The sequence below is a fragment of the Paroedura picta genome, chromosome 11, assembly GCF_049243985.1.
Source record: "Paroedura picta isolate Pp20150507F chromosome 11, Ppicta_v3.0, whole genome shotgun sequence".
Classification (NCBI taxonomy): Eukaryota; Metazoa; Chordata; class Lepidosauria; order Squamata; family Gekkonidae; genus Paroedura; species Paroedura picta.
This window is the reverse complement of record NC_135379.1, coordinates 64733872-64761345: the sequence shown is the minus strand read 5'-3', so window position 1 is coordinate 64761345 and position 27474 is coordinate 64733872. Positions and strand designations below refer to the sequence as shown.

Here is a 27474-nt window from a genome sequence, read left to right as displayed (position 1 = left end):
GCTATGGAACCTGACTCCGGAGAGTTCAGCAGACCCCCAAACAGTGCCGCACATGCCCCACGTCACCCACGAGCACGAGCAGCTTTCCTGGACAGCCAAGTAGTTTCTCCGGTGGGATGTCTTCTTCAAGCCCCAGGAGGGATGACAGCCGAGCCCTCCTGAAGTCCCCACAACCCTCAGCATCTCTCTCCGGCCGGCTCCGGCTCCAGCCCCAGCTCACGCCGAGAGCAAAGCCAGACAGGAGAATCATGCGCCTCTCCCTTCCCTTCCCTTCCCGTCCCGAGCCGAGGCGAGGCGAGGGTCTTACCTTCTATGACCTGGGCTGGCCACCCCACCGGGAGCAGGGAAGCCCAAAGCAGCAAGAGCAAGTTCCAGGGCTGCCGGGAACGGCTGGAGGGAATTGGAAAGAAGACAAGAGGTGAGAGGAGAAAGGCTGGCGCAGAGGCATCGCTTCAGGGGGAAGGAAGGAAGGAAGCGGGGAGCTTTACCTAGGGGGCATTTTGGAGAAGGCAGACAGAGGCAGAAACTGGTCTTCTCCCCCACCGGCTCGGAGCCCAAGTGGAACAAAGGCGTCTCTCTCTCTCTCTCTCTCTCTCTCTCAGGCTGGCTCCCTGTGAGTCACTGCAAACCTCCAAGTTGGGCTGAAACCTGACTCCTTCTAAGTTTTCCTCCCAGAGCCCACCATCTTCCAGCTGCAAAGCTCCAGCCTCCACCTCGCAACACCAGCCGGGACCTCCCGCTCCTCCCCTGCGCCGGCTGCCCCTCAGGCTTCCTGCCCCCTGTCTGCTAGGCAGCCCCAGCCAGCCAGGCCCCCTCCCCACCGCTGCTCTCCCCACCCCTACGATGGCCCTCCTGCCACAGTCCTCATCCAGAGAAGCACCAGGGATGGTTCTGCAAGCAGGGATTGGCTGCAGCTGGATGTGGTCTACATAGCATGGTGGGACGATCCTCACCTCGGGAGAAAGCGGCTGCTTTGGGGGGCGGCCTGTACGGCATTATACCCTGCTGAGGTCCACAAACCTCACGTCCCTCAGGCTCCAGCCCAAAATATCCAGGAACTTCGCAAGCTGGAGTTGGCAACCCCGGAGGCAGGTTAGGGGAAGCAAGGGGCAGGACTCTGTGCCACGACTTGACCTGGAGGGATATTTCTGACAGGGTTTTTTCTTGGCTTTTGGGCCCCAGCCGGGGTCATCCACCTGTCAGAGAAATCTTACTGGTGTCACAGGAACAGCCCCAGATTGTGTTGAGTCTAGCAATGCCCACCCTCTCCCTGTCGCCCACACATTGCTCACACAGGGATCACAGAGCCGTGACCTTGACCTGACTGGGCAGAAAGGGGGAATCAAAGGGGAAACATTTCCCATCATCACTTTAATATAGATACATTTCTTGTGCCCTTCTTCCTGAAAGAAATCTGACTGCAAGTGAATATGGAGGGAGGTTTTCATCCAGTGAAATCCCTCCTTCCCAGCCCTGCACTCTTCATTTAAATCAGCAAGTATGTGGGTGCCCTGCCAGGAGAAGAACATGGCAACCTAAGTGCCTGCAGGCTGGCTGCAAGGACCTTTCCCACACACCCACACCCACACCCCAAGCCTAGAAGCACCTTTAAATGCCCAAAGGGCACCATGAGGAATGGCCCCACGTCCCCTGCCGAGTTCTCATTCCATAATGCTGCTCTTTCTTCCACAGAATTGTTCCGCTGGCTGCAGTGTTTACATATGTCAGAGTCTGTGCATGTTTGAGATAGCGCTGGAACAGCGGCCCCATTGATAAGCCTGGAAATTGTTTCCATGAGAAATACCATTTTTACCCCACCCCAAAACGTGCTGAATGGTACTTCTCCCCCCCCCCACACACACATGTGGCTGATTTCTAAGCTAAGGAGCTTTGGAGAAGTGGGATATTTCCTTCCTTCACCACCCTCCTCATTCATTCATTCATTCATTCATTCATTCATTCATTCATTCATTCATTCATTCATTCATTCATTCATCACTCTGTCTTTGGAAATTCAGGGCAGATTACAGAACGATAAAATACCTTGCTCCCAGTGTGATTGGGATTGGCATTTTATAGTTGGTCGTGTATTAAGGGGTATTTTGGGGGGGATATTATGTTTTTATTGACTTGTAAACTGCAGCGAGACATTTGAGAGTGGTGTTATATAAATATAAGAATAAATAAATAAATATAAAATCCTGATATATAATAAACTTTAAATTAACCCAAGTAAATTTCATCTACCTCTAAACTTTAAAATACATTACCAAGTTAAATATTCCCCCTTCAAGGATTGCTGCCTTGTTGTGGCAAGGGGGCTTGCGTAGTTCAGTGAAGCTATGAGCTATGCCGTGCAGGGCCACCCAAGACGGACAGGTCATAGCTGAGAGCTCTGACAAAAGGTGATCCACTGGAGAAGAAAATGGCAAACCACTCCAGTATCTTGCTATGAAAACCCAATGGACAAGTTCAAAAGGCAAAACAATATGATGCCGGAAGATGAGCCCCTCAGGTCGGAAGGTGTCCAATATGCTACTGGGGATGAGCAGACAGCTAGTACGAGTAGCACCAGAATGAATGAAGTGACTGGGCCAAAGCTGAAAGGATGCTCAGTTGTGGAAGTAACTGGTAGAGAAAAGACAGTCGGATGCTGTAAAGATTTTTATTCCATAGGAACCTGGAACGTCAGATCCATGAATCAAGGCAAGCTGGACGTGGTTAAACAAGAGATGACAAGACTGAACATCGACATTTTAGTGAACTCAAATGGACAGGAATGGGTGAATTTAATTCAGATGACCATAAGGTACACTACTGTGGACAAGAATCTCGCAGAAGAAATGGAGTAGCCTTCATAATCAATAAGAGAGTAGGAAAAGCAGTCTTGGGATACAATCCCCAAAATGACAGAACGATCTCAGTTCGAATCCAAGGCAAACCATTCAACATCACAGTAAACCAGATCTATGCCCCAACCACTGCTGCTGAAGAGGATGACATTGACCAGTTCTATGAAGCCCTACAACACCTTCTAGATGAAACACCAAAAAATGATGTGCTTATCATCATGGGGGATTAGAATGCTAAAGTAGGAAGCCAAAAGATAACCAGGATAACAGGCAAGTTTGGCCTTGGAGTACAAATTGAAGCAGGGCACAGGCTGGTAGAATTTTGTCAAGAGAATACAATGGTCATAGCAAACACTCTTTTCCAACAACCCAAGAGACGACTCTACACATGGACATCACCAGACGGTCAATACAGAAATCACATTGACTATGTGCTCTGCAGCCAAAGATGGAGAAGTTCTATACAGTCAATAAAAACAAGACCAGGAGTTGATTGCAGTTCAGATCATCAGCTTCTTGTTTCAAAACGTACGCTTAAATTGAAGAAAGTAGGGAAAAGCACTAGGCCACTCAGGTATGAACTAAATCATATCCCCGACGAATATACAGTAGAGGTGACAAATAGATTTAAGGAATTAGATCTGAGAGAGAGAGTGCCTGAAGAACCATGGATGGAGGTTCGCAACATTGTACAAGAGGTAGCAACTAAAACCATCCCAAAGAAAAAGAAATGCAAGAAATCAAAATGGCTGTCTGAGGAAGCTTTACCAATAGGGAAGTGAAAGGCAAGGGAGAAATTGAAAGATACGCCCAATTGAATGCAGAATTCCAGAGAAAAGCTAGAAGAGATAAGAATGTCTTCTTAAATGAACAGTACAAACAAATAGAAGAAAACAATAGAATGGGGAGGACCAGAGATCTTTTCGAGAAAACTGGAGATATGAAGAGAAAGTTTCATGCAAAATTGGGTATGATAAAGGTAGGGCATCACAGAACCAGATTTTTAAAAAGGTGGCAAAATTATACAGAAGAACTATACAAGAGCGACCTTAACATCCCTGATAACCACGATGGGGTAGTTACTGAACTGGAGCCAGACATCATGGAATGTGAAGTCAAACAGGTCTTAGGAAGTCTGAGCAACAATAAAGCTAGTGGTGGTGACAGCATTCCAGTTGAACTATTCAAAATCTTAAAAGATGATGTAGTAAAATTGCTACACTAAATATGCCAGCAAATTTGGAAAACTCAACAATGGCCACAGGATTGGAAAAGGTCAGTTTACATTCCAATCCCGAAGAAGAAGAAGAAGAAGAAGAAGAAAGAAGAAGAAGAAGAAGAAGAAGAAGAAGAAGAAGAAGAAGAAGAAGAAGAAGAAGAAGAAGAAGAAGAAGAAGAAGAAGAAGAAGAAGAAGAAGAAGAAGAAGAAGAAGGTGAGTAGCGGGGTGCCTCAGGGTTCGGTGCTCGGCCCGGTACTTTTTAACATATTTATTAATGATCTAGATGAGGGGGTGGAGGGACTACTCATCAAGTTTGCAGATGACACCAAATTGGGAGGACTGGCAAATACTCCGGAAGATAGAGACAGAGTTCAACGAGATCTGAACACAATGGAAAAATGGGCAAATGAGAACAAGATGCAATTTAATAAAGATAAGTGTAAAGTTCTGCATCTGGGTCAGAAAAATGAAAAGCATGCCTACTGGATGGGGGATACGCTTCTAGGTAGCACTGTGTGTGAACGAGACCTTGGGGTACTTGTGGATTGTAAACTAAACATGAGCAGGCAGTGTGATGCAACGGTAAAAAAGGCAAATGCCATTTTGGGCTGTATCAACAGAGGCATCACATCAAAATCACAAGATGTCATAGTCCCATTGTATACGGCACTGGTCAGACCACACCTGGAGTACTGTGTGCAGTTCTGGAGGCCTCACTTCAAGGACATCGATAAAATTGAAAGGGTACAGAGGAGAGCGACGAAGATGATCTGGGGCCAAGGGACCAAGCCCTATGAAGATAGGTTGAGGGACTTGGGAATGTTCAGCCTGGAGAAAAGGAGGTTGAGAGGGGACATGATAGCCCTCTTTAAGTATTTGAAAGGTTGTCACTTGGAGGAGGGCAGGATGCTGTTTCTGCTGGCTGCAGAGGAAAGGACACGCAGTAATGGGTTTAAACTTCAAGTACAACGATATAGGCTAGATATCAGGAAAAAGTTTTTCTCAGTCAGAGTCGTTCAGCAGTGGAATAGGCTGCCTAAGGAGGTGGTGAGTGCCCCCTCACTGGAAGTCTTCAAGCAAAGGTTGGATACACACTTTTCTTGGATGCTTTAGGATGCTTAGGGCTAATCCTGCGTTGAGCAGGGGGTTGGACTAGATGGCCTGTATGGCCCCTTCCAACTCTATGATTCTATGATTCTATGATTCTATAAGAAGAAGAAGAAGAAGAAGAAGAAGAAGAAGAGTTGGTTCTTATATGCCGCGTTTCCCTACCCAAAGGAGGCTCAAAGCGGCTTACAGTCGCCTTCCCATTCCTCTTTGGCAATGCCAAAGAATGTTCAAACTACTGCACCATTGCACTCATTTCTCATGCTAGCAAAGTTATGCTCAAAATCCTACAAGCTAGGCTCTGGCAATATGTGGACCGAGAACTTCCAGAAGTACAGGCAGGATTTTGAAGAGGCAGAGGAACTAGAGATCAAATTGCCAACATACGCTGGATCATGGAGAAAGCTAAGGAGTTCCAGAAAAACATCTACTTCTGCTTCATTGACTATCCTAAAGCCTTTAATTGTGTAGAGCAATTGAGAAACGTATATGCAGGTCAAGAAGCAACAGTGAGAACCGGACATGGAATCACTGATTGGTTCAAAATTGAGAAAAGAGTTGGGCAAGGCTGTATACTGTTGCCTTGCCTATTTAACTTGTATGCGGAACACATCATGAGAAAGGCAGAGTTAGAGGAGTCACAAATTGGGATCAAGATTGCAGGGAGAAATAGCAACAACCTCAGATATGCAGATGATCCCACTCTAATGGCAGCAAGCGAAGAGGAACTAAAGAGCCTGTTGATGCGGGTGAAGGAGGAGAGTGCCAAAGTTGGCTTGAAACTCAACATCAAGAAAATAAAGATCATGGCATCCGGCCCTCTCAGTTCCTGGCAAATAGATGGGGAAGAAATGGAAGTCGTGACAGGTTTTATTTTCCTGGGTTCCAAGATAACTGCAGATGGGGACTGCAGCAAAGAAATTAAAAAACGCTTGCTCCTGGGGAGGAAAGGGTTTAGGCATATCTAGAGATTGCAGTAGCCAAGGGATAGTGTCTGGGTGGCAGGTTGACATGGACAGAGAGGTTGTCGAGAGGCATTTAGCTGCACTGGATGAGTTCAAATCCCCTGGGCCGGATGAAATGCACAAAGAACTTTCCGGAGAACTTGCACAGCCCTTGTCCATCATCTTCGGGACCTCTTTAAGGACTGGAGATGTCCCGGAGGACTGGAAGAGAGCAAACGTTATTCCAGTCTTCAAAAAAGGGAGGAAGGATGACCCGGGAAACTACAGACCAGTGAGTCTGACCTCTGTTGTGGGGAAGATAATGGAGCAGATATTAAAGGGAGATCTGCAAACATCTGGAGGACAATTTGGTGATCCAAGGAAGTCAGCATGGATTTGTCTCCAACAGGTCCTGTCAGACCAACCTGGTTTCCTTTTTTGACCAAGTGACAGGTTTGCTGGATCGGGGAAATTCGGTTGATGTCGTTTACTTGGATTTTAGTAAAGCTTTTGACAAGGTTCCCCATGATGTTCTGATGGATAAGTTGAAGGACTGCAATCTGGATTTTCAGATAGTTAAGTGGATAGGGAATTGGTTAGAGAACCGCACTCAAAGAGTTGTTGTCAATGGTGTTTCATCAGACTGGAGAGAGGTGAGTAGTGGGGTACCTCAGGGCTCAGTGCTCGGCCCAGTACTTTTTAATATATTTATTAATGATCTAGATGAGAGGGTGGAGGGACTACACATCAAGTTTGCAGATGACACCAAATTGGGAGGACTGGCAAATACTCCGGAAGATAGAGACAGAGTTCAACGAGATCTGAACACAATGGAAAAATGGGCAAATGAGAACATGATGCAATTTAATAAAGATAAGTGTAAAGTTCTGCATCTGGGTCAGAAAAATGAAAAGCATGCCTACTGGATGGGGGATACGCTTCTAGGTAGCACTGTGTGTGAATGAGACCTTGGGGTACTTGTGGATTGTAAACTAAACATGAGCAGGCAGTGTGATGCAGCGGTAAAAAAGGCAAATGCCATTTTGGGCTGTATCAACAGGGGCATCACATCAAAATCACAAGATGTCATAGTCCCATTGTATACGGCACTGGTCAGACCACACCTGGAGTACTGTGTGCAGTTCTGGAGGCCTCACTTCAAGAAGGACGTCGATAAAATTGAAAGGGTACAGAGGAGAGCGACGAAGATGATCTGGGGCCAAGGGACCAAGCCCTATGAAGATAGGTTGAGGGACTTGGGAATGTTCAGCCTGGAGAAAAGGAGGTTGAGAGGGGACATGATATTTGAAAGGTTGTCATTTGGAGGAGGGCAGGATGCTGTTCCATTAGGCTGCAAAGGAAAGGACACGCAGTAATGGATTGAAACTACAAATACAACGATATAGGCTAGATATCAGGGGGAAAAATTTTCACAGCCAGAGTAGTTCAGCAGTGGAATAGGCTGCCTAAGGAGGTGGTGAGCTCCCCCTCACTGGCAGTCTTTAAGCAAAGGTTGGATACACACTTTTCTTGGATGCTTTAGGATGCTTAGGGCTGAGCCTGCGTTGAGCAGGGGGTTGGACTAGATGGCCTGTCTGGCCCCTTCCGACTCTATGATTCTCTGATTCTATGAAAGAAGCGCGCCTCCCCATTGTCTCCTTGGATTGACACTCGGAGGAGCGAATCAGGAGCCGCTTTGCGGCTCCTGATTCGCTCCTCCGAGTTTTTATCCCGGACAGAGCCCACCCTAACTCCTCCCCACCAGCTCTTACTGCTTTATTTAGTCCGCTGTGCCCGTGGCGCCGCTGGTGGTTTAAAGATTTTTATTTATTATTAGATTTCTATACTGCCCTCCCGTTATACCCCACCGAGGTCCCTCCCCTCCCCCAAACCCCCCCCCTGGGGGGACTCCACTCCCAAATATTCAGGAATTTCCTAATTCAGAGTCGGCCACTGTAGCCATGATGTGCAGAAGTTTCCGTACAGCAAGCCAATGTTTTATTTTAGGCTCATTTGAAGACACTCAAGGCAGGCCTAGATGGGGCAGCAGAGTGCTCTCTCAGCCTAGCGTCTGCTCACGAGTAAGGCTAATTTATTTCAGAGCCATTTTTTTAAAGGAGTGCTATCTGAACCGGCTAAAGAATGCCTGCCATTTTATGAACACACGTGGCAAGCCATGCGAATGAATGGTGCTCTTTCTTCCACAGACCCTGTTCACTTTTTCAGGTTCTGTAACCAGGAACAAAAGCTTATGGTGGTGCCTGCAAAATCCACTGGAGGTTTTTTGGAAAATGAAATAGTTTTACTTCACTCTCAATGTCTGACTGTAATTTTAAATCAGACTCCCCCCCCAAAAAAAAAAACCTCCCCCCCCAAATCTTTGCAATAAATTTATGAACTCCCACTAAGATAATGATTACTGACCTGCAAAGTGCTGTTCCATTATTCAAGCTGTCTTAATCCCCCCCCTCACCCACACACACCCCAGCATTCTTTGAGCAAAACATATATTACAAAAACAGTATTTGTTTATATGCTTTGCAGGGCCGTTTGGGTGAAGCAATGCGTTTCAGGGAGAGGGGCTTGTTTCCTCGGTGCTGGAGACACAGGCTTGCAGTAAGCAGGGCCCAAGCTGGGCAAACTTTCTTGGATAGGTGCCAACAGTCTGTTTATTTGAGTGACTTGTATTTATTAAATCTTTAAAAACGCACATGTGGATTTTAACTGCATATATAATTTAATTTACTGTTATTGCCTCATGAAACTAGATTAGGGCCATCATTATTAACTAGTAACATGTTAAACACTAATTCTGGCCAAACGTTTTGGGTATATTAAGGCCAATCACTTCCTTGAAAGGCTCGATTCCAAATGAAGGTCATTCCGACAGCATAAATAAATCTGGAGAGGAGTCAGGGGATCTGTTCTGCTCTGCATCCTGGGAAGACCTAAGGAACACTCATCCTTGCTCAAAGAAATACAGAATCCAAACAGGTCTCAGTTCTCCAGCAGAATCCGTGTTCTTGGCCCTTCAGAATCTCTCAGTGGAGTTACCAACTATCAGTATCGTGGCTTTAGCTTCTTCTGGGGTTTAGAGCACGGTTTCCCTTCCAGTACCGCAAATGGTGCTCATGTTTTCAAAATGGCGGCTGGGGAGAGTCTTCCCTCTGCTTCTGCCTCCCAACAAAGCGGAAAGAAAACGTTTTACATTTTTTAAAAATCTTCCTTTAGTTGGGCAGGTTGACCCGCCCCTCCCAAAGTCCCCAATAATGTGCGTGGAGGGGGTGGGCAAGAGAGGGGCTTTCGCTATTTCAACATTTGCCTGCCGAGGGACCTTCCGGGGGCAGGGTGGCCTGCTGACATCACTTCCAAGTACTGTGCGCCTGAAATCTCTCAGTGGTACCTCCAGGGTCAAAAGGTTGAAAAGGGCTGAATTCAGCCTGCCAGCAGGGTTGCCAGGTCCAGAATGGGACATTCCTGGAGATTTGGGGGATGGAGTCTGGGAAAGGGAGGGCTTGGGGACAGGAGGGTTTTCAATGGGGTATGAATCCACTTCCAAATTGGTCATTTTCTCCTGGGGAGAAATTCCAGGAGGTCTCCAGCCACTGCCTGGAGGCTGGCAACACTATCTTCCAGATTTACATCTGATCTCCAGACTACAAGGTTCCCTGGGGAAATAGCTGAATTGGAGGGTGGATTAAAGGCATTATAACCTGCTCAACCCCCTCTCCCCCCCCTCAAATCCCTTTCTCTCCTGGTTCTATCCCCAGATCTCCAGATGTTTCCCTGTTGGGCGCTGGACCCCTATGCTCTTCTCAGAGGGGCTCCAAAGAAACCTCAGGAGCGAAAGCTGTTGTGTTTGTGGTTCTGTGAGTTATCCTGCCAAGGACAGAACTTGAGGTCAGAGGAAGGATTAGAATCATAGAGTTGGAAGGGGCCTCATGGGTCATCTAGTCCAACCCCCTGCACTATGTAGGACACTCACAACCCTATCGCTCATCTACTGTAACCTGCCACCCCTTTGCCTTCACAGAATCAGCCTCTCCATCAGATGGCTCTCCAGCCTCTGTTTAAAAATGTCCAAAGATGGAGAACCCACCACCTCCCGAGGCAGCCTGTTCCACTGAGAAACCGCTCTGACTGTCAGGAACTTCTTCCAGCTGTTTAGATGGAATTTCTTTTGAATTAACTTCATTCCATTCGTTCTGGTCTGTCCCTCTGGGGCAACAGAGAACAATTCTGCTCCATCCTCCATATGGCACCCTTTTAAATACTTGAAGATGGTTATCAGATCCCCTCTCAGTCGTCTTCTCTCTAGGCTAAACAGACCACGCTCCCCCAACCTTTCTTCATATGTCTTGGTCTCCAACCCCCTCACCATCTTTGTTGCCCTCCTCTGGACACGTTCCAGTTTGTCAACATCCCTCTTCAATTGGGGTGCCTAAAACTGAACACAATACTCCAAGTGAGGCCGAACCAGAGCAGAGTATAGCGGTACCATCAGCTCCCGTGATCTGGACATGATACTCCATTTGATACAGCCCAAAATCCCATTTGCCTTCTAGTGGTCCTTTTGGTGTCCCTATTCTTTTTCTTGCTTGAAATATAACTAAAGAAGCCTTTTTTTGTTATGTTTAGCATTCCTTGCTAGCCTAAGCTCATATTGAGCTTTAGCTTTTCTAACACTTCCCCTACAATTATTGGTTATTTGTTTATACTCATCCTTGGTAATAAGGCCTTCCTTCCATTTCCTAAATGAATCTTTTTTATTCCTCAAATCTTTTGACAACTGCTTATGGAGCCAACTTGGCTTCCTTAGGCTCCTTCCATCTTTTCTTCTCAAGGGAATTGTTTGTGATTGAGCCTTCAGTATTTCACTTTTAAGAAACTCCCAGCCCTCTTGGACTCCCATCTCTTTTTCTGACCATAGGACTCTACGCAACATATCTTTAAGTCTGTGAAAATCAGCTTTTCTGAAGTCCAGTCTGTACGTACGACTACATACAGGTTTTCTCTTTCCCACGATTGAAAATTCCAAAAGCACATGGTCACTGCTACCAAGTGTGCCCACTACTTCCACCTCATCCACCAGTTCTTCCCTATTGATGAGAATCAAGTCTAAAATAGCAGAGCCCCTGGTGCCCCTCTCTACCTTCTGGGAAATGAAGTTGTCGGCAAGACAAGTTAAGAATTTAATGGAGCTTGCATTTTTAGCAGAGTTGGTCTTCCAACAGATATCTGGGTAATTGAAGTCACCCATGACCACTGTTTCCACCTTTTTTGAAAATTGCGTAATTTGGTCTAGCAGTATCTCATTCAAATCTTCTGACTGGCTTGGTGGTCTATAGCAGACCCCCCACAATAATACCACTCTCATTTCCTACTCCTTTTATATTTACCCAAATACACTCAGCTGAACTTTCATGCTCGGGTACCTGTATTTCTTCACAAGTATAAAGATTCCTAACATATATTGCTACACCTCCCCCCTTCTTTTCTTATCTGTCCCTTCTGAATAGATTGTAGCCCTCAATTTTAGTATTCCAATTGTGAGTATTATCCCACCAAGTTTCTGTGATTCCTGTTAGGTCATGGCTCCCTTCCTCTATTACGATTACTAGTTCCTCCTGCTTGTTTCCCATACTCTGTGCATTGGTGTAGAGACATCGTAGTCCATCCTTTGTGTGCCTCATGGTTTTGGTTTTTTAACTTCCTTGTAAGCTAGCAGTTCCCTGCTTATGTAACATTCCCTGTAGATTTGAGATCTTCTCATCTTCAGATCTTGCCATCACACCAAGTTCTGAATTTACGTCTCGCTCCCCCTTTGTGTCTAGTTTAAAGCCCTCTTCACCAGGTGTGCAAGGGTTCTCCCAAAAATACTTTTTTTGTCCCTTGTGAGGTGCGCACCGTCTCCTGATAGTAGCCCCTCATATTGACATCGTTGACCATGATCCAGACATCCAATTTCTTCCCGTCAATACCATTGACGTAGCCAGTCATTCACTTGCATGATTTTCCTCTCTCTTCCTCTGCCTCGGCCACTTACAGGAAGGACTGATGAAAACGCAACCTGTGCTCCCAGGTCCCTTACCTTTCCCCCCAGATCCATGAAGTCTTTCTTAATATGTTCCATGTTCTGCTGGGCAGTATCATTTGTTCCTACATGGATGAGAAGGAAGGGGTAATGACCTGTAGGCTTGAGGAACCTGTCCTGCCGTTCTGTCATATCCTTGATGCGTGCACCAGGTAGGCAGCAGACCTCTCGAGACAACAAGTCTGGTCTACACACTTCGGCCTCTACACCTCTTAGCAGGGAATCCCCAATTACCAGTCCCCGTTTCTTCGTACCCTTGGGAGCAGAACTAAAACTCTTTCTCGTGGGGGACTGTGAAGTGTTTCCTGTGCTTTGTGGGGTCAGCGGGGAAGAAGACCTAGAACTCTCACCTGTGGGGGCCTGAGACTTTTTTCCTGGTCTACATTGGGGTTTGTTCTGCATGGGGGATTGCACATGCTCCTGGGTTCCTGAATCAACTTCTTCAGGCATACCTTGAAACCGATTGCTGAGCATCAGTGGGTCAGACCTTCTCCTTATTCTTTTACTCCTATGTGTAACATTCTTCCAATTATTACCCTCCTGTATTAGGTGCAGGGATCACTAGCCAGTTGGCGGTGGCAGAGCATAATGCTCTTTTGGGGGCATGGAAAAATCTATGGAAAGCATGCCAACTATGGTATGGAGTGGTAGGCCCCCCATGGTATAGTATGCCAACTATGGTATGGAGTGGTAGTCTGGGAAACTGGCACATGGCCGATAGACTGGAAAAGGTCTGTTTTTATCCCATTATTAAAGAAAGGTGATGCTCACATCTGCTCAAACTATCAAACTGATCTCCCACACAAGTGAAATCTTATTGAAGATCACCCAGAACCGTCTCAAATCAACCATTGATGTTCAGCTACCAGATGTCCAGGCTGGTTTTAGACATGGTCGCGGTACCCAAGAACACATTGCAAATTTGTGCTGGATTCTTGAAAAAACACACGAATATCCAAAGGCCATCTATCTACGCTTTATTGATTATTCTAAAGCGTTTGACTGTGTTGATCACAAGCAGCTATGGGATGCCTTAAATCAGTGGTTCCCAACCTTTTTGAGGCTGGGGACCGGCAGGGCAACTGCCCGGCTGCACATGTCGCGCATGCGCCCCGTGCCCCGTGCATGCACGGCTGTGGCCGCGCATTACGCATGCACGCCTGGGCCGCACATGCACACATGCACGGGCGAAATCGCGCATGCGTGGCACTTTCGCGCATGCACGAAAGTACTGCGCATGTGCGATGCGTGGGCACAGCCCTGATTCCCTCTCCCCCCCTCCTGCAGTAAGAAGCTTCCCGGGCCGCAAGCTTGCGGCCTGGGAAGTTTTTTACTGTGGGGGGGGCGGGGAGAGGGAGCCGCGGGTTGGGGACCACTGCCTTACATGAATTGGGAGTGTCGTCCCACTTAATCCTCCTCATCAGTTCATTGTACACCAACCAGGAGGCCACAGTATGAACAATCTATGGAGACACTGATTGGTTCAAGGTCAGCCAAAGAGTGAGACAAAGGTGTATCTTATCACCCTTTTTAATCTTTATGCAGAGGTAATTATGCGGAAGCTTAATCTGGAAGAATCTACGATTGGAGCCAAAATTGGAGGCTGTAACATCAATAATCTCCACTATGCAGATGATACAACACTCCTTGCTGAATCGGAGCGTGATCTGAAGACCCTAATAAAGGGACTAAAAGAAGAAAGTGAAAAAATGGGTCTATACCTAAATATCAAAAAGAGCAAGATCATGACAACTACTGGCAGTAGCACCAAAGTCACGATTGACAACGAGGACATTGAATGTACTGATGATTTAATCTTTCTTGGCTCTATGATCAATCAAAGTGCAGCCATGAAATCAAACGGTAATTAACACTGGGCCAGAACACAATGTTGGGCATGAACCAGATATGGAAGAGTGAGGATATCAGCCTTAATACAAAGTGCCGGCTAGTCAACGCCGTTGTCTTCCCCATAACAACCTGTGGATGCGAAAGCTGGACCCTGAAGAAGGAAGACGGGAGGAGAATAGAGGCTTTCGAGTTATGGTGTTGGAGACGAATGCTGCGAATACCCTGGACAGCCAAAGTCACCAACAAGATAGTTTTAGAGAGGAGCAAACCAACTATGTCATTAGAAGGGAAGATATTACGGCGAAAGCTCATGCGATCAAACTCACTAGAAAAATCATTAATGCTCGGCATGGTCAGCGGCAAAAGGACACGTGGTCGCCAAAGGATCCGCTGGCTCAACACAATCAAAGCCGATACAGGGATGACCATGAACCAACTAAAAAAGCACCCCAATGAAGCACCCCAATGACCACTTTCAGATGGGTGATAATTCCCTGGAATGACAAAGCCAGAGAAGGTTCTCTCGAGAGGCAAAGAAGCCCCTGTGACCCCCCCCTCCCCAAACTGCCTTGGACACTCTGAAGTCCACTTACAGAAGCTCTGACCATCCCATCCCCTGGGATGATACAGTCTGACTAGCTTGCTGCAAACACAACACCCGAAAGCTGGCTCGGAGCTCTTTCTCTTTTTCTATCAGTTACAAAAATAGCATTCCATTTTAAACTTCCCAGCCTCTTTTTCTGGCTGTTCCTCCCTTCCGTTCCACGCAATATTTTCCTGCCAAACCCAGTCCCAGCGTCCCCTGCGGGCAACCTCCGTATTCTGCCCTTGCCTCCCCAGTCACCCTCTTCCAGGTGAACACACACCATGCCAGAGTGCGTCTTTGAATCCTCCTGAAGTGTTCTCTGGAAACAAGCCACAAAAGCAAGGCTGTGACGAAGTCTGTCCGTGGGCAAACAGCCCGTGGCACCGAAGCATTCATAGCACAGGGCTCCCCAGATCCTCCCTGCATCTGGTAGAAAGTCAGACAAAGTCAGATTGGGCAGGATCCTGGGCCTGGACCCCAATGAGCAGAGGTGGGCGTGAGGATGGATTTTTATGGCTGGATCTGCTGTTCCCTACTCACCTTGGGGGTTGTGCTTAGTGCATCAAGGAACATTTACACATTTTCATCAATGATCTTCAATTAGCAGATGACACCAAATTGGGAGGAGTAGCAAACACCACAGAAGACATAGAGTTCAATGAGGTCTGAAAATGCACAAATGAGAACAAGATGCAATTCAATAGGGAGAAGTGCAGAGTTCTCCATTTGGGTCACACAAATGGGAAAAGTGCAACCTGGATGGGAGGTACACTGCTGGGTAGCACGGGGCGTGAACGTGATCTTGGGGCACTTGTGGACTGTAAACTAAATATGAGCAGACTGTCATGCAGCAGTAAAGAAGGCTAATGCAGTCTGGGGCTGTATCATCAGGGGCATCACATCAGAATCACAAGATGTCCTAGTCCCACTGTAGACCACATTGGTCAGACTCCACCTGGAGTCCTGGGTGCAGCTCTGGAGGCCTCACTTCAGAAAGCAAGTTGGCAAAATGGAGAGGGTGCAAAGGAGAGTGACGAGGTTGATCCAGGGGCCTGGAGACCAAGCTCTAAGAGGCTGAGGGACTTGGGAATGTTCAGCCTGGAGAAGAGGAGGTTGAGATGGGACAGGATGGCTCTCTTTAAGTATTGGAAAGGTTGTCACTTGGAGGAGGACCAGGAAAGGTTCCTGTTTGCAGCAGAGGTCCCGCATTCATGGAGGTCCTCCACTATGTGGAGAACGATATCAGCTAGATATCAGGGGGAAAGTTTTCACAGTCTGAGTAGCTCAGCAGTGGAATGGGCTGCCTCAGGAGGTGGGGAGCTCCCCTCACTGGCCGTCTTCAAGCAGCGGCTGGACAGATCCTTCTTCGGGCTGATCCTACACTGAGCAGGGGGCTGGAATCGATGGCCTGTGTGCCCCTCCCAATTCTATGATTCTAACAGGGTGGGGAGTCCAATCCCTGCTTAGATTTCCAAAGAAGCTTGCTAGCATGAGATTTTTTCAAAGGCTAATCAACACGTGTGCCGGGGTCCCTCCGGACCATGCGGATAACCTTCCGTGTGAGCCAGACTGCTCACGAACACATCAGCTTCAGGGAGACCAATTCCTGCCAATTGGACTAAGGGAGCTTTGGCTCCTGAGCACTCCTTCCCTGAAAATCCTGTCAGTCTTGAAGGGACTCAAATCAAGCTGCTGCTGCTGCTGCCGCTTCGGGTTCCTGTTGTAAGGAACCGGCTTCCGGAGGACACAAGGTCGGCCTGCCATGAGCCACCCCTCCCCCCCTTCTTAGGCCTCAGGATATACAAGACACTTTGTGGATGATGGGATTTGTGGCAGAGGATGAGCTTCCATGAGTCACTGCACCCTTCTTCAGATATTCCCGAAAGCTCCTCTCCTGCCCTGGGGTCTAGTCTTGAAGGTGCTCCTGCTGGACTCTCTGTCCTCCTCCTCCTACAAACAGACTCACATGGCTGCCCTACTTGGGCTTGTGGACAGCACGGTGACTTTTCTGGTTCAGTGCTGTGTTGCTCTGCCTTGCATTCGCTCGGGGAGCGGTCTGCTGTTGTCTCTGTGGGACGCAGTCCTGGAAACAATCATCTCTCCCCCCCCCCAGACCTTTGGCATTTGTGGTCAAAGCCCACATCCCTGCTGGACAAAGACTTCCTGCAATATAGCACCACTAAGTCATGACGAAGCAGAAGCACAATTGGACTCTTCCTTCAATGCAAATCTCAAAGTAAAATGTCTAAACATAGGAAGAGGGAAAGGAGATAAATATATTCATGGACACCCTGTCATTTCGGAGGCACCAGGACCCCTCAGTAAACAAACAAGCTGTTCTTCATAACATACCAGAATGGGAGGAATCATATTTTCATGTCAGTCTTGAAGTGTCCAAATTACCAGTTTAAAACCAGCTCTCATTTTGACAGTTCTTAGAATTCAGTTTGAAATTACATGGAATCCTTAACAAGACAGTCAGCTCTTGAAGATGTGCTATTAATATGGAGTGGGGGGGGGGGAGATGCCCAGGACTGCATCTTCTTCTTGTAAGAGGAATATGGTGAGGAGAAATTCAGCAGAAGGAGCATTTCCCTGTCTACAAAGACAGGAAAAGAGAAAACCAAATGGCCTTATCGCACAGAAGGCTCTGGATCCCTCCCAGGGAAAAATGTCGGAAAATTCCCAATAAGTTGTATCCCATTTAATGTATGGTTATCAGATTCACCCAGCACAATAGGCTCCTGTAATGAAAACAGAATACAGATTTGCACAGGATGGTACACACCAGGGGTGGTCAAACTGTGGCTTTCCAAATGTCTATGGACTACAATTCCTGCCAGGGGCTCATGGGAATTGTAGTCCACAGACATCTGGTGAGCCACAGCTTGGCCGCCCCTCAACAGGGACAGTTTTTTCTGATCGAGAGTGTTTAAGAGCAGGGGTAGTCAAACTGCGGCCCTCCAGATGCCCATGGACTACAATTCCCAGGAGCCCCTGCCAGCGAATGCTGGCAGGGGCTCCTGGGAATTGTAGTCCACGGACATCTGGAGGGCCACAGTTTGACATACCCCTGGTTTAAGAGTATGCAGAGAATCAGATATAACAAGCAGAATCTTTGCAGCTGAAGCTTCTCTGGGGCATCTGCAACAATTCCACTTGTTCTGCAGCTGGTTCCTTCCTTACAGCTCGGACAAGGGACTCTCTTCCAAAGCACCGTTTCAGGTGGCAGTTTCCAGAGAAAGAGGGTCATTTTATGCATACCAAAATCTAGAACAGGGGTCCACTATCTTTTTGAGCCAGCAGGCACCTTTGGGGTTCTGACACAATGTGGTGGGGGCAACCATCAAAATGGCTGCTGGAGGAGGCGGAGCCAGCCACAAAATGGCTGCCGTGGCTTACTTTTACTCACAGAATGACGTTCCAGTCAGAAGCCTTACTGGGGAATAGCCCACTTTCTAAGAGAACTTGGCAGGTGCTATGAAAGGTGGTGGTGGGCACTATGGTCCCCAGAGCCACCACGTTGGGGACCCCTGGTCTAGAGGAGTTGATGTTTTTATTTTGGCTCAGGTGACCACAGCTAGAGAAGAGTCATGTTTCTTGGGATGATCACTGTGGGAAGACAGCAAGGCTGGGCAAACACCCTGCTTTGTGGAAGGAGCGGCCTGCTCCTTTTCGTCTGGCCTGCAAGATTGCAATCCAGCGCAGATGTTACTCTTTATAATTTCCCTCCTGCTTCTTCCAGCTGTTTTGAGCACTTCCTTTTGTCAACAAAATTTCCGCAGACGTTCATTCCTCTTGGACTAGTCTGTCTTTAATCCGCTCCGTCCTTTGAAGAGGCTGGAGGGGTAGGTGGCCTGACAGAAGGGGCCGGGCGTCAAAACAAGCGTTCACGGGGAGCGGGATGTTTGATCTTTCGTGCCCATGACAAGGACATGAGAATCAGCTATGCGCATGTGGCTACAATGTTGACTGTTACAGCATTAGAAAAACCAGCAACATTTACTGAAGCAATTCAGGGGGAACCGGAAAGGTCACAGAACCCGAAGCGCCTCAGGCAGCCATCTGGGGGCGGCCCCCTTATGTTGCCAAGTCCCCCCTGGCTGCCAGAGAGGAGAAGGGGGATGAGGGCTGCCGGAAAAACTTCTGGAGGTTTGGGGTGGTGCCTGGGTAGTAGTAGTAGTAGTAATAGTAGTAGTAGTAGTAATAGCAGCAGTAGAAGAAGAAGAAGAAGAAGAAGAAGAAGAAGAAGAAGAAGAAGAAGAAGAAGAAGAAGAAGAAGAAGAAGAAGAGTTGGTTCTTATATGCTGCTTTTCTCTACCAGAAGGAGTCTCAAAGTGGCTTATAGTCGCCTTCCCTTTCCTCTCCCCACAACAGACACCCTGTGAGGAAGAGGAGGCTGAGAGAGCCCTGAGATTACTGAAGAAGAAGAAGAGTTGGTTCTTATATGCCACTTTTCTCTACCCTACAACAGACACCCTGTGAGGGAGGTGGGGCTGAGAGAGTCCTGATATTCCTGCTCGGTCAGAAAAGTTTTCAGTGCTGTGGAGAGCCCAAAGTCACCTAGCTGGCTGCATGTGGGGGAGAGCAGAATCGAACTCGGCATGTCAGATTAGAAGTCCGCACTCTTAACCACTACACCAAAGGACAGAGATATCTGTGGAGCTGCTCTCCAAAGCATCCCTTTTCTCCAGGGGAACTGATCCCTGTAATAATCCTGGGGGGATCCTTATGTCCCACCTGGAGGTTGGCAGCCCCACTGTACCACCATTTAAGGTTGCTCATCTAGGAGTGACCAGAGTTAGGGTGCCAACCTCCAGATGATGACTGGAGATCTCCTGGGATTACAAGTGATCTCCCGGCGACTGAGGTCCATTCACATGGAGAAAACTGCCACTTTCCAAGGTGAACTGTCTGGCATTGTGCCCACTGACCCTATAGCACTATTCCCTGCGAGGCTCCCTTACCTCTCCAAACTCCACCCCCTCAGGCCTGACCCCCCAAATCTCATCCCCCCCTCATCTGACTTGGCAATTTTGATCATGTTGGTATCTCCCACAAAAGCAAAGCTTATCCCTCTCAACGGTTATGTTCTTAGTATGGAACCGTTGCTCACTCTCTCAAGTGTGTCTGGGGGCCTGGACCACCGGCTGGAAGCCCTCAAAGGAACAAGGAACACCAGGCAAGCCAAGAGGGGCTAACAAAACTGGGTGGTCATTCCTCATTGGCAGGGGTAGGAAGTGCCATCAAGTTAACTGAAGACAGCAACAGAATACAGGATGATCTTCATAGGCTCGAGAAGTGGACTAAACTGAATAAAATCAAGTTCAATGTAAAGTTCTGCATTTAGGTAGGGAAAACCAAATACACCAATATAGGATGGGGGAGACTTGTCTTGGCAGCAGCATGTGCGAAAAGGATCTAGGAGGCTTAGTAGACCATACACTGGACATGAGTCACATTCAGACACAGGCCATTGTCTGCATCTATAGAGCAACTCTGCGCATCCTTGGTGGTGTCCCCTCCAAGTACCAAGCAGGGCCAACTCTGCTTAGCTTCTGAGACTTGGGTGTAAACTGCACGGAGCTTTTATTCCAGCCCCAGATCGATTCAGTCCCTGCCCTCTACACAGAATGCGATTTCCGTTTGGATTTGGGGCGATTTTAATTTTCCTTCTGCAGCAAGAAGGATTGATCCGGTGTGACCCTACCTTTATTGTGCAATATCTCAGAGTGCTGAAAATCCTCAATATCCATTTGGAAAAGAAATTTCCGTGGTAGAGAACCTCTGATAGGCCACACCTGGTCATGTGACATGCTTGCCTTAAAGGAGAAGCCCCTAATTTCTCTCAACTTCTGTCGGTCCTGGATTTTTCCTCCCTCCTCTGCCTTTTTCGATCTTCTCCCCCTCCCCCCCAAGAAAAGAAAGAGGCTCCATGCCTGGCTCCTCTCCCCCCCCCCTTCAAGAGAAGAAAGAAAGAGGCTTGCCTCCCTCCCCCCCCCCTTCTGAGCCTCCTTAACCACGTGCAGAAGACTTTCCTGTTTCAATGGGGCGGGGGGGGGGAGAGGAAGAATCGAGTTCAAAGCGATCTGAATTCAACAGGATTGACAATGGAATAAAGAAAGTAAGTGCAGACTCTGCCTTGGTGAGATCAGACTAGCCTGGGCCGGCTAGGTCAGGGCTATTCATCAAGAGTCCAGAAACATGCTGTCACCCAGCCAGGCTGAGGAAGGGAAGGGAAATCATATTCATTTGCACAGAGAGTTCATTTTTCTCTGTCATGGCTTTGGAAGGAGACATGAAATAAAGCATGTGTTAAAATACCACAGCGCCAACGTCAGGTTGCCAGTCCGTTACTTAAAAGGCATCTGCTGAATGGGAAATGTTTCACTAGCTACCAAGCAAACCGTCCTTAATCTACAAGTTACTCTCCCAAGCACAGCCAAGCCTTCAGTTACACCCTAAAGGCCTTTTCCTCTGGCCTCTTTACTGTGCAATGCAAAATATTTTGCAAAAGCAAAGTGTAACAGAGGAGAGGAGATGTAGACAAGAGCAAAAACCCCCCTAAGTGCGTATTGGTAGATCAATAAAATAATTTTCAGCCAGTAAAGTCAGTGTGATCCTGTATTGCAGCCTTTCTCAGCTTTTTTTACCATTCAGAAACCCCGGAAACATTCTTCAGGCTTTGAGAAACCCCAGAAGTGGCACAATCATGCAGAATATTGTTAGAAAGCATAGCTGTTCATCATTGGCCATTTGGGGGGGGCAGGGGGGTCAACTTGACCATATATGGCAGTATAATGTTCAATAAATTTAAAACATCTATAAAAAATTAACTCCCACCCATTTGGGAAATCTTCCAGGGCAGTCAAGAAACGGCAGGGTATCCTGAAACCCTGGGTGAGGAACTGGCTAAAGTGACCAGAGTTGGAGGGAGGTAAGGTGGCACCCCCCTCCCTTCCCTCGCTCCCTCCCCAGCTCACCATCGCCTCCAGAGCAGGGCAGCAGTGTGGCGGCGCTCCCCGCCCCCCGGCTCACCGTCCCCTCCTGAGCGCAGCAGCACGGCAGGGCCCCCCTTCCTCCCTCCCCGGCTCACTATCGCCTCCTGAGTGCAGTGGCAGTGGTGGACGCCGTGGGACATTCTGCCAATGGTCCTTTGGTAAAAAGTCAGGACCGTCCCGCTGTTTTCATGACACATGGTCACAACTTAATGCCACCTGGTGGGGGCCTCAGAATTATAATTGATCCCCAGACAACAGATATCAGTTCCCCTTAGGGTTGCCAGCTCTGGGTTGGGAAATACCTGGAAACTTTGGGGGTGGAGCCAGGAATGGGGGGGGGTTTGGGATGGGGAGGGGCCTCAGTGGATTATAATGCTATGGAGTCCACACTCTGAAGCAGCCATTTTCTCCAAGGGGATCTCTGTTGCCTGGAGATTAGCTGCAAAACCAGAGGATGCCCACCAGGTCCCACCTGAGGACTGGCCTCCCATCTCCCCTGGAGAAAAATGTCAGTTTACGGGGTGGATTCTGGGGCAGCTGTAGCCCACTGAGTTCCCTCCCATAAACCCATCCACCTCAGGCACCACCTCCAGATCTCTAGGAGTTTTCCAACTGGGATTTGGCAACCCTAACATGCTTAAATTCCAGGAGGCCGGAGAATGGTAACATCCTCTTCATTTCTTGGCGTAACGGCACAGTCAGGCAGCTCTCCCGGTAGATGCCTGCACACAACCAGCCACCCAGGGCAAAAAGCTCCCTGCAGGCCCCCTAGACATCTCCCCCCCTATCCCTGGGCTTGTTCCCTCTGCCTCTCACGGCCCCCAAAGAGCTCCCTTTGCCCTTCCCTGATTAATCCTCATCTTTTCATGCCAAAAAATCATCATCAAAATTTGTTTCTGGCTGTACAACTTCAAGCCTCTCGGAGCCCTTCAAAGACGCAATCCCGGAGGGGTGCGGGAGCTCCGTTGAGTCCACAGATTAAATTTCAGAGCTATCTGTGTTCATTTCATGGCCACATTTAATCTGTGCATCTGCGAGGAAGAGTACAGCAAGAATTGGCAACAGGCTGAGGCAGCCGGCTGTCTTTTTCAGGCCACGGCAGTCGCTGCGGTTCCCACGGGCAACAAGCCCAACGATTCCGAGTTCCGGGTCCCTGAGAGACGACCGAGGGAAGCGGAGCAAATGTTCCGACCTCCCACACAAAACCCCTTGGAGGGATAAACATCATCTCTGGAGGAAGACAGGCCTCCCTGCTGCCAGGGTAATTTCCCCGTCACTTTTCCCGCCTGCTCTGAGAAATACGTTCTCCTCAGCCCAGATTTAAGTTGTGTCCCCCTTTCCTTGAACCCACTAACTGCACACATTTTGTCTGAGCGGGGAAGTGCTTTGTGCCTACGTTTCCAGCCCCATCAGCAGAAGTTAACTGATACGTCTGCTTTCCATCAAAATAGATCCAGGTGGATCGACGTGTTGATCTGAAGCAGCAGAACAAATTCTGAGTCCAATGGCACCTTGAAGACCAACACCAATTTATTCAAGGTGTGAACTTTCCAGCAAGGAATTATCCGATCTCATTTATCATGCTGTGTTTTTGGGGATGTCTTCATGAGGCTGTTTACTAATTTTCTACTAATTTACTCTCTCCTTATATCTGTATTCTTACGATGCCTGTTGCACTGGCTGAGGAAGTGTGCCTGCACACGAAAGATCACACCCTGAATAACACTCTGTTGATCTTAAAGGTGCCCCTGGACTCAAATTTTGTTCTGATATTTCTGCTGTTAAAGGGTATTCTTACATCTCAGCATTAACCAAAATGAAGAATATATTCAGGTGGACAGCTGTGTGGGTCTGAAGAATCAGGACCAAGTTGGGAGTTCAGGGACACCTTTAAGACCAATTGAGTTTAATTCTGGGTATAAGCTTTCATTTGCATGTGTACTTCTCTATGCTTGACAGCTGAAACACTTTTGATCCAGACCATTTGGTCCATGTGTGACTTTATAGTGAGGCTATCATGGAGCCTTTACAGTGTTCTTAACTTTGATTGTCAATAATCACATGAATTTTCATATATTTAATATTTTCCATTTTTCTATGCATTGCACTTACAGTCATCAATAGACAACAGGACATAAACAAGAAAAACAGCAAAAACAGACAGTTTGTCGTTTTTTACAATAAAATGATATAACAAACTGTAAATCAAAACTTACGTCCTGCTTATTATCCAATCCTTGGAAAACCAAAGGAAGAAATCTCAACTATGCTTGCTTCATAACCTTCTTCAGCAACATCAGCTAGGTTAAAACAATAACGTTAAAGATATGAATAGCCGTGTGAAACAACCTCATTATGCATAAAGTTATATGCATAAAGTTATATGCATGTGAAACTGACTAAAATATCAGGACCGAAGTTCTCAATGGTTTGTATCTCACTTCTTAGCCTACAACAAAGGTTGGATAATAACTACGATCTATATTTTAGAAATAATTTTAATCTTCTTCTTCTTCTTCAGTAATCTCAGGGCTCTCTTAGCCTCCCCTCCCTCACAGGGTGTCTGTTGTGGGGAGAGGAAAGGGAAGGCGAGTGGAAGCCACTTGGAGACTCTTTTGGGTAGAGAAAAGTGGCATCTAAGAACCAACTCTTCTTCTTCTTCTTCTTCAGTAATATCAGGGCTCTCTCAGCCTCCCCTTCCTCACAGGGTGTCTGTTGTGGGGAGAGGAAGGGAAGGCGATTGGAAGCTGCTTTGAAATTCCTTCGGGTAGAGAAAAGCAGCATATAAGAACCAACTCTTCTTCTTCTTCCTTTCTTCCTGTAAGAAACATCTCTGTAAATCATAACGTTCATACTGAGGTTTTATGAGGATTTTCAAAGCTACAACATAAATGATCCCATTCATTGATGCTGTCTTTGGAAACGTTGTTCTACAGGGGAATCACTATTCATATTCCTAATTCAAGACTTATGCTCAACAATACAAGACCTTACAGTTCGAGTAGTTTGACCCACAGACCATTTATCACAAAGAAAACATATGATTGCATAAGCTATATCTCGAGATTGACTATGAGCAAAAAACGATGCAGACAGTTCGAAAACATCCTGTTTTTCTATCAGCTTAGTGGCATGCATTAAATTGCAGATGTTACAATGTCCACAGGGACAACGGAGCCTGATTTCAACTGTAATGTAACTGGCCAATCTTTGATGTTCCTCATGCATCTCCTGGCTATGAGAGGTGGAATTTGACAACTTGGTAGAGAAGAAAGCAAATGCCAGTGTTTCTGAAGTAAATTTTTAATTCCAGAAGACCTTGGTGAATATTCTATTGGTGGTGCAGAAACACAATGGCTGTGACAGGAGGCAGCCACAAAATGATTGCCACAGTTTAACTTCATTAATACAGTGTAGATCAGAGTTGGCCAGACTGTAGCTCTCCAGAAGTCCATGGACTACAAATCCCATGAGCCCCTGCCAGGGGCTCATGGGAATTGTAGTTCATGGACCTATGGAGAGCCACAGACTGGCCATCCCTGATTTAGACCCTTGTGCTGTGGTGGCTGCTGTTGCCAAAGCAATGTTGAAAAAAGCCTCACAGCCATTCAAATCTCCCACAGTCAATCCAAAGTCTTGCTGGGCAGAAGGCCTCCCTGGCCCCATCCACTTCCTAAAAACACTAGATGGTCACCAGAAAAGGTTTGAGTGGGCACCACGTTGAGGACTCCTGCTACAGATCATACATTTGGGGGCTGCACATAGAGGCCTCCCATGAATTGGATAGTTATTCCAAATGCAATCGGCCGTGTACACGCGATGATCCACCCCTTGCCTCACGAAAGAGGGCGGGAAATAAATGTAAATATAAATGAATCAATCGCCTCCTACACCACCACAGTGCCTTAGGGTCATTGACCCAGGGTTCTCCCCTCTGCCCGGCTCAATCTGTGGAGAGGCTGCAGGAAAGGAATAGACACAAAGTGTCCCCCGGAAATATGGTTCGGTGTGCTACGTCTGCACATGCCCATTTAGAGCCACGTAACACTACATCCTTTGTTGGGCACGGCTTTTCTCCTCCGGCATCCCACGCCCTACGACTGAATGTCAAATATTCCAGGGCCAATGTGCAAAGCAAGCAGGGGACCGCTTTGCTTCCCTTCCCTTCGAGAAAACATCTCCATCCAATGCAGAGAAAGCATTTAAGAATTGTTTACATTGGTCTATTTATTACCTCTTGGAATCTGGATGGGTCAATGTAAAGTTTCCACTGTGGCCGCCTCCCCTTTCTTGTTTACACTGAAAGCAAAGGCCCAGTGGACCCCCCCCCCCAATGCAATTATAAATACAAGCAAAATAAAAATGGAGACAAGACACTTGCTGATCACGAGCAAATCAGCAGTAAATACATGGGGGGGGGAGTGCATGACCCCGCTGAAAAGGCAGAATGGGGGTGGCCAACTTTCAAAATAAGACATAAAACTGGCAAGGAAAAGGAACAGCTTAAATTTTCATTTTCAAGTATTGAAAATGGTCACTGAGATTGCAGCGTGGCTGAAAGCCCAAGCTAGACCCCTCCTCTAGACCTGTATTGCCTTTCACAAAAGCAAGCCAGCAGCCTGGTGGAAAAAGCTGTCGAATCTCAGCAGACCTATGGCGACTCCAGAGTAGGGTGGCCAGCAGCTTGGGAAACTCATGGCGGTTGAGGGATGAAGCCTGGGGAGGACGAGGGCCTCAGCGGGGTAAAAGGCCACATAGAGGCCATCTCCCAAAGGATCCATTTCCTCCTGAGGATCCTCTTAGATGTTGAGCCTTTGGCTCTTCCTTGCAGTGTTTGGCCCTCTGATACAGCATGGTGGGCACAACAATGACATGGCTGCCACCACAAAATGGCTGCCACAGGAGGCGTAACCAGCCTCAAAATGGTTGCCATGGCTTAACCTTAACAAGACAGTGAGATCCTTGTACTATGGTGGCAGCTGCTGCAAAAGAAACAATTTTAAACAATTGGCACAGCCAACTGAATTTCTAAGACTCCGTCAAAATCCTTCCCAGGCAAAAGCCCTAACTGGCCCCACCCACTTCCTAAAAACACTCCGCAGGTGCCAGGAAAGGGGGCGACAGGCGCCGTAGCACCCCCTGGTACCACACTGGGGACTAGGGTTGGGCACTTGGGGCATTGAAGTGGGGCCAGCTGCTTCAGGCGGGAATGGCCGCTTCGGACGTGAAGTACCCAACCCTACCGCTGCTTTACCTACCGCAAGACCAGTGATGAGTAAAACCCCTGCCACGTAGAGCGGTGGGGCTAGTTTATAGAATCATAGAATCATAGAATCATAGAGTTGGAAGGGGCCATACAGGCCATCTAGTCCAACCCCCTGCTCAACGCAGGATCAGTCCTAAGCATCCTAAAGCATCCAAGAAAAGTGTGTATCCAACCTTTGCTTGAAGACTGCCAGTGAGGGGGAGCTCACCACCTCCTTAGGCAGCCTATTCCACCGCTGAACTACTCTGACTGTGAAAAACTTTTTCCTGATAAGTAGCCTATATCGTTGTACTTGAAGTTTAAACCCATTACTGCGTGTCCTCTCCTCTGCAGCCAGCAGAAACAGCATCCTGCCCTCCTCCAAGTGACAACCTTTCAAATACTTAAAGAGGGCTATCATGTCCCCTCTCAACCTCCTTTTCTCCAGGCTGAACATTCCCAAGTCCCTCAACCTATCTTCATAGGGCTTGGTCCCTTGGCCCCAGATCATCTTCGTCGCTCTCCTCTGTACCCTTTTAATTTTATCTACGTCCTTCTTGAAGTGAGGCCTCCA

The 27474-nt window shown here is 47.6% G+C and overlaps 1 protein-coding gene and 1 long non-coding RNA gene across 2 annotated transcripts in view; one reads left to right on the top strand and one right to left on the bottom strand.

Moving 5' to 3' along the window:
• COL15A1 (collagen type XV alpha 1 chain) overlaps positions 1 to 774 on the bottom strand; it is a 161886-nt gene extending 161112 nt beyond the window's left edge. The window contains exons 1-2 of the mRNA XM_077302953.1: positions 489 to 774; positions 308 to 390 (exon numbers count right to left, since the gene is read on the bottom strand). Coding sequence (XP_077159068.1) covers positions 308 to 390; positions 489 to 499 — 94 coding nt within the window. The 5' untranslated portion in view covers positions 500 to 774. The remainder of the gene's footprint in view (positions 1 to 307; positions 391 to 488) is intronic.
• Positions 4 to 23662, top strand: LOC143820319 (uncharacterized). The gene is made up of 3 exons (XR_013225306.1): positions 4 to 418; positions 21518 to 21591; positions 23107 to 23662. It is a non-coding gene; the product is annotated as an uncharacterized LOC143820319 (long non-coding RNA).
• Positions 23663 to 27474: the final 3812 nt, after the last annotated feature.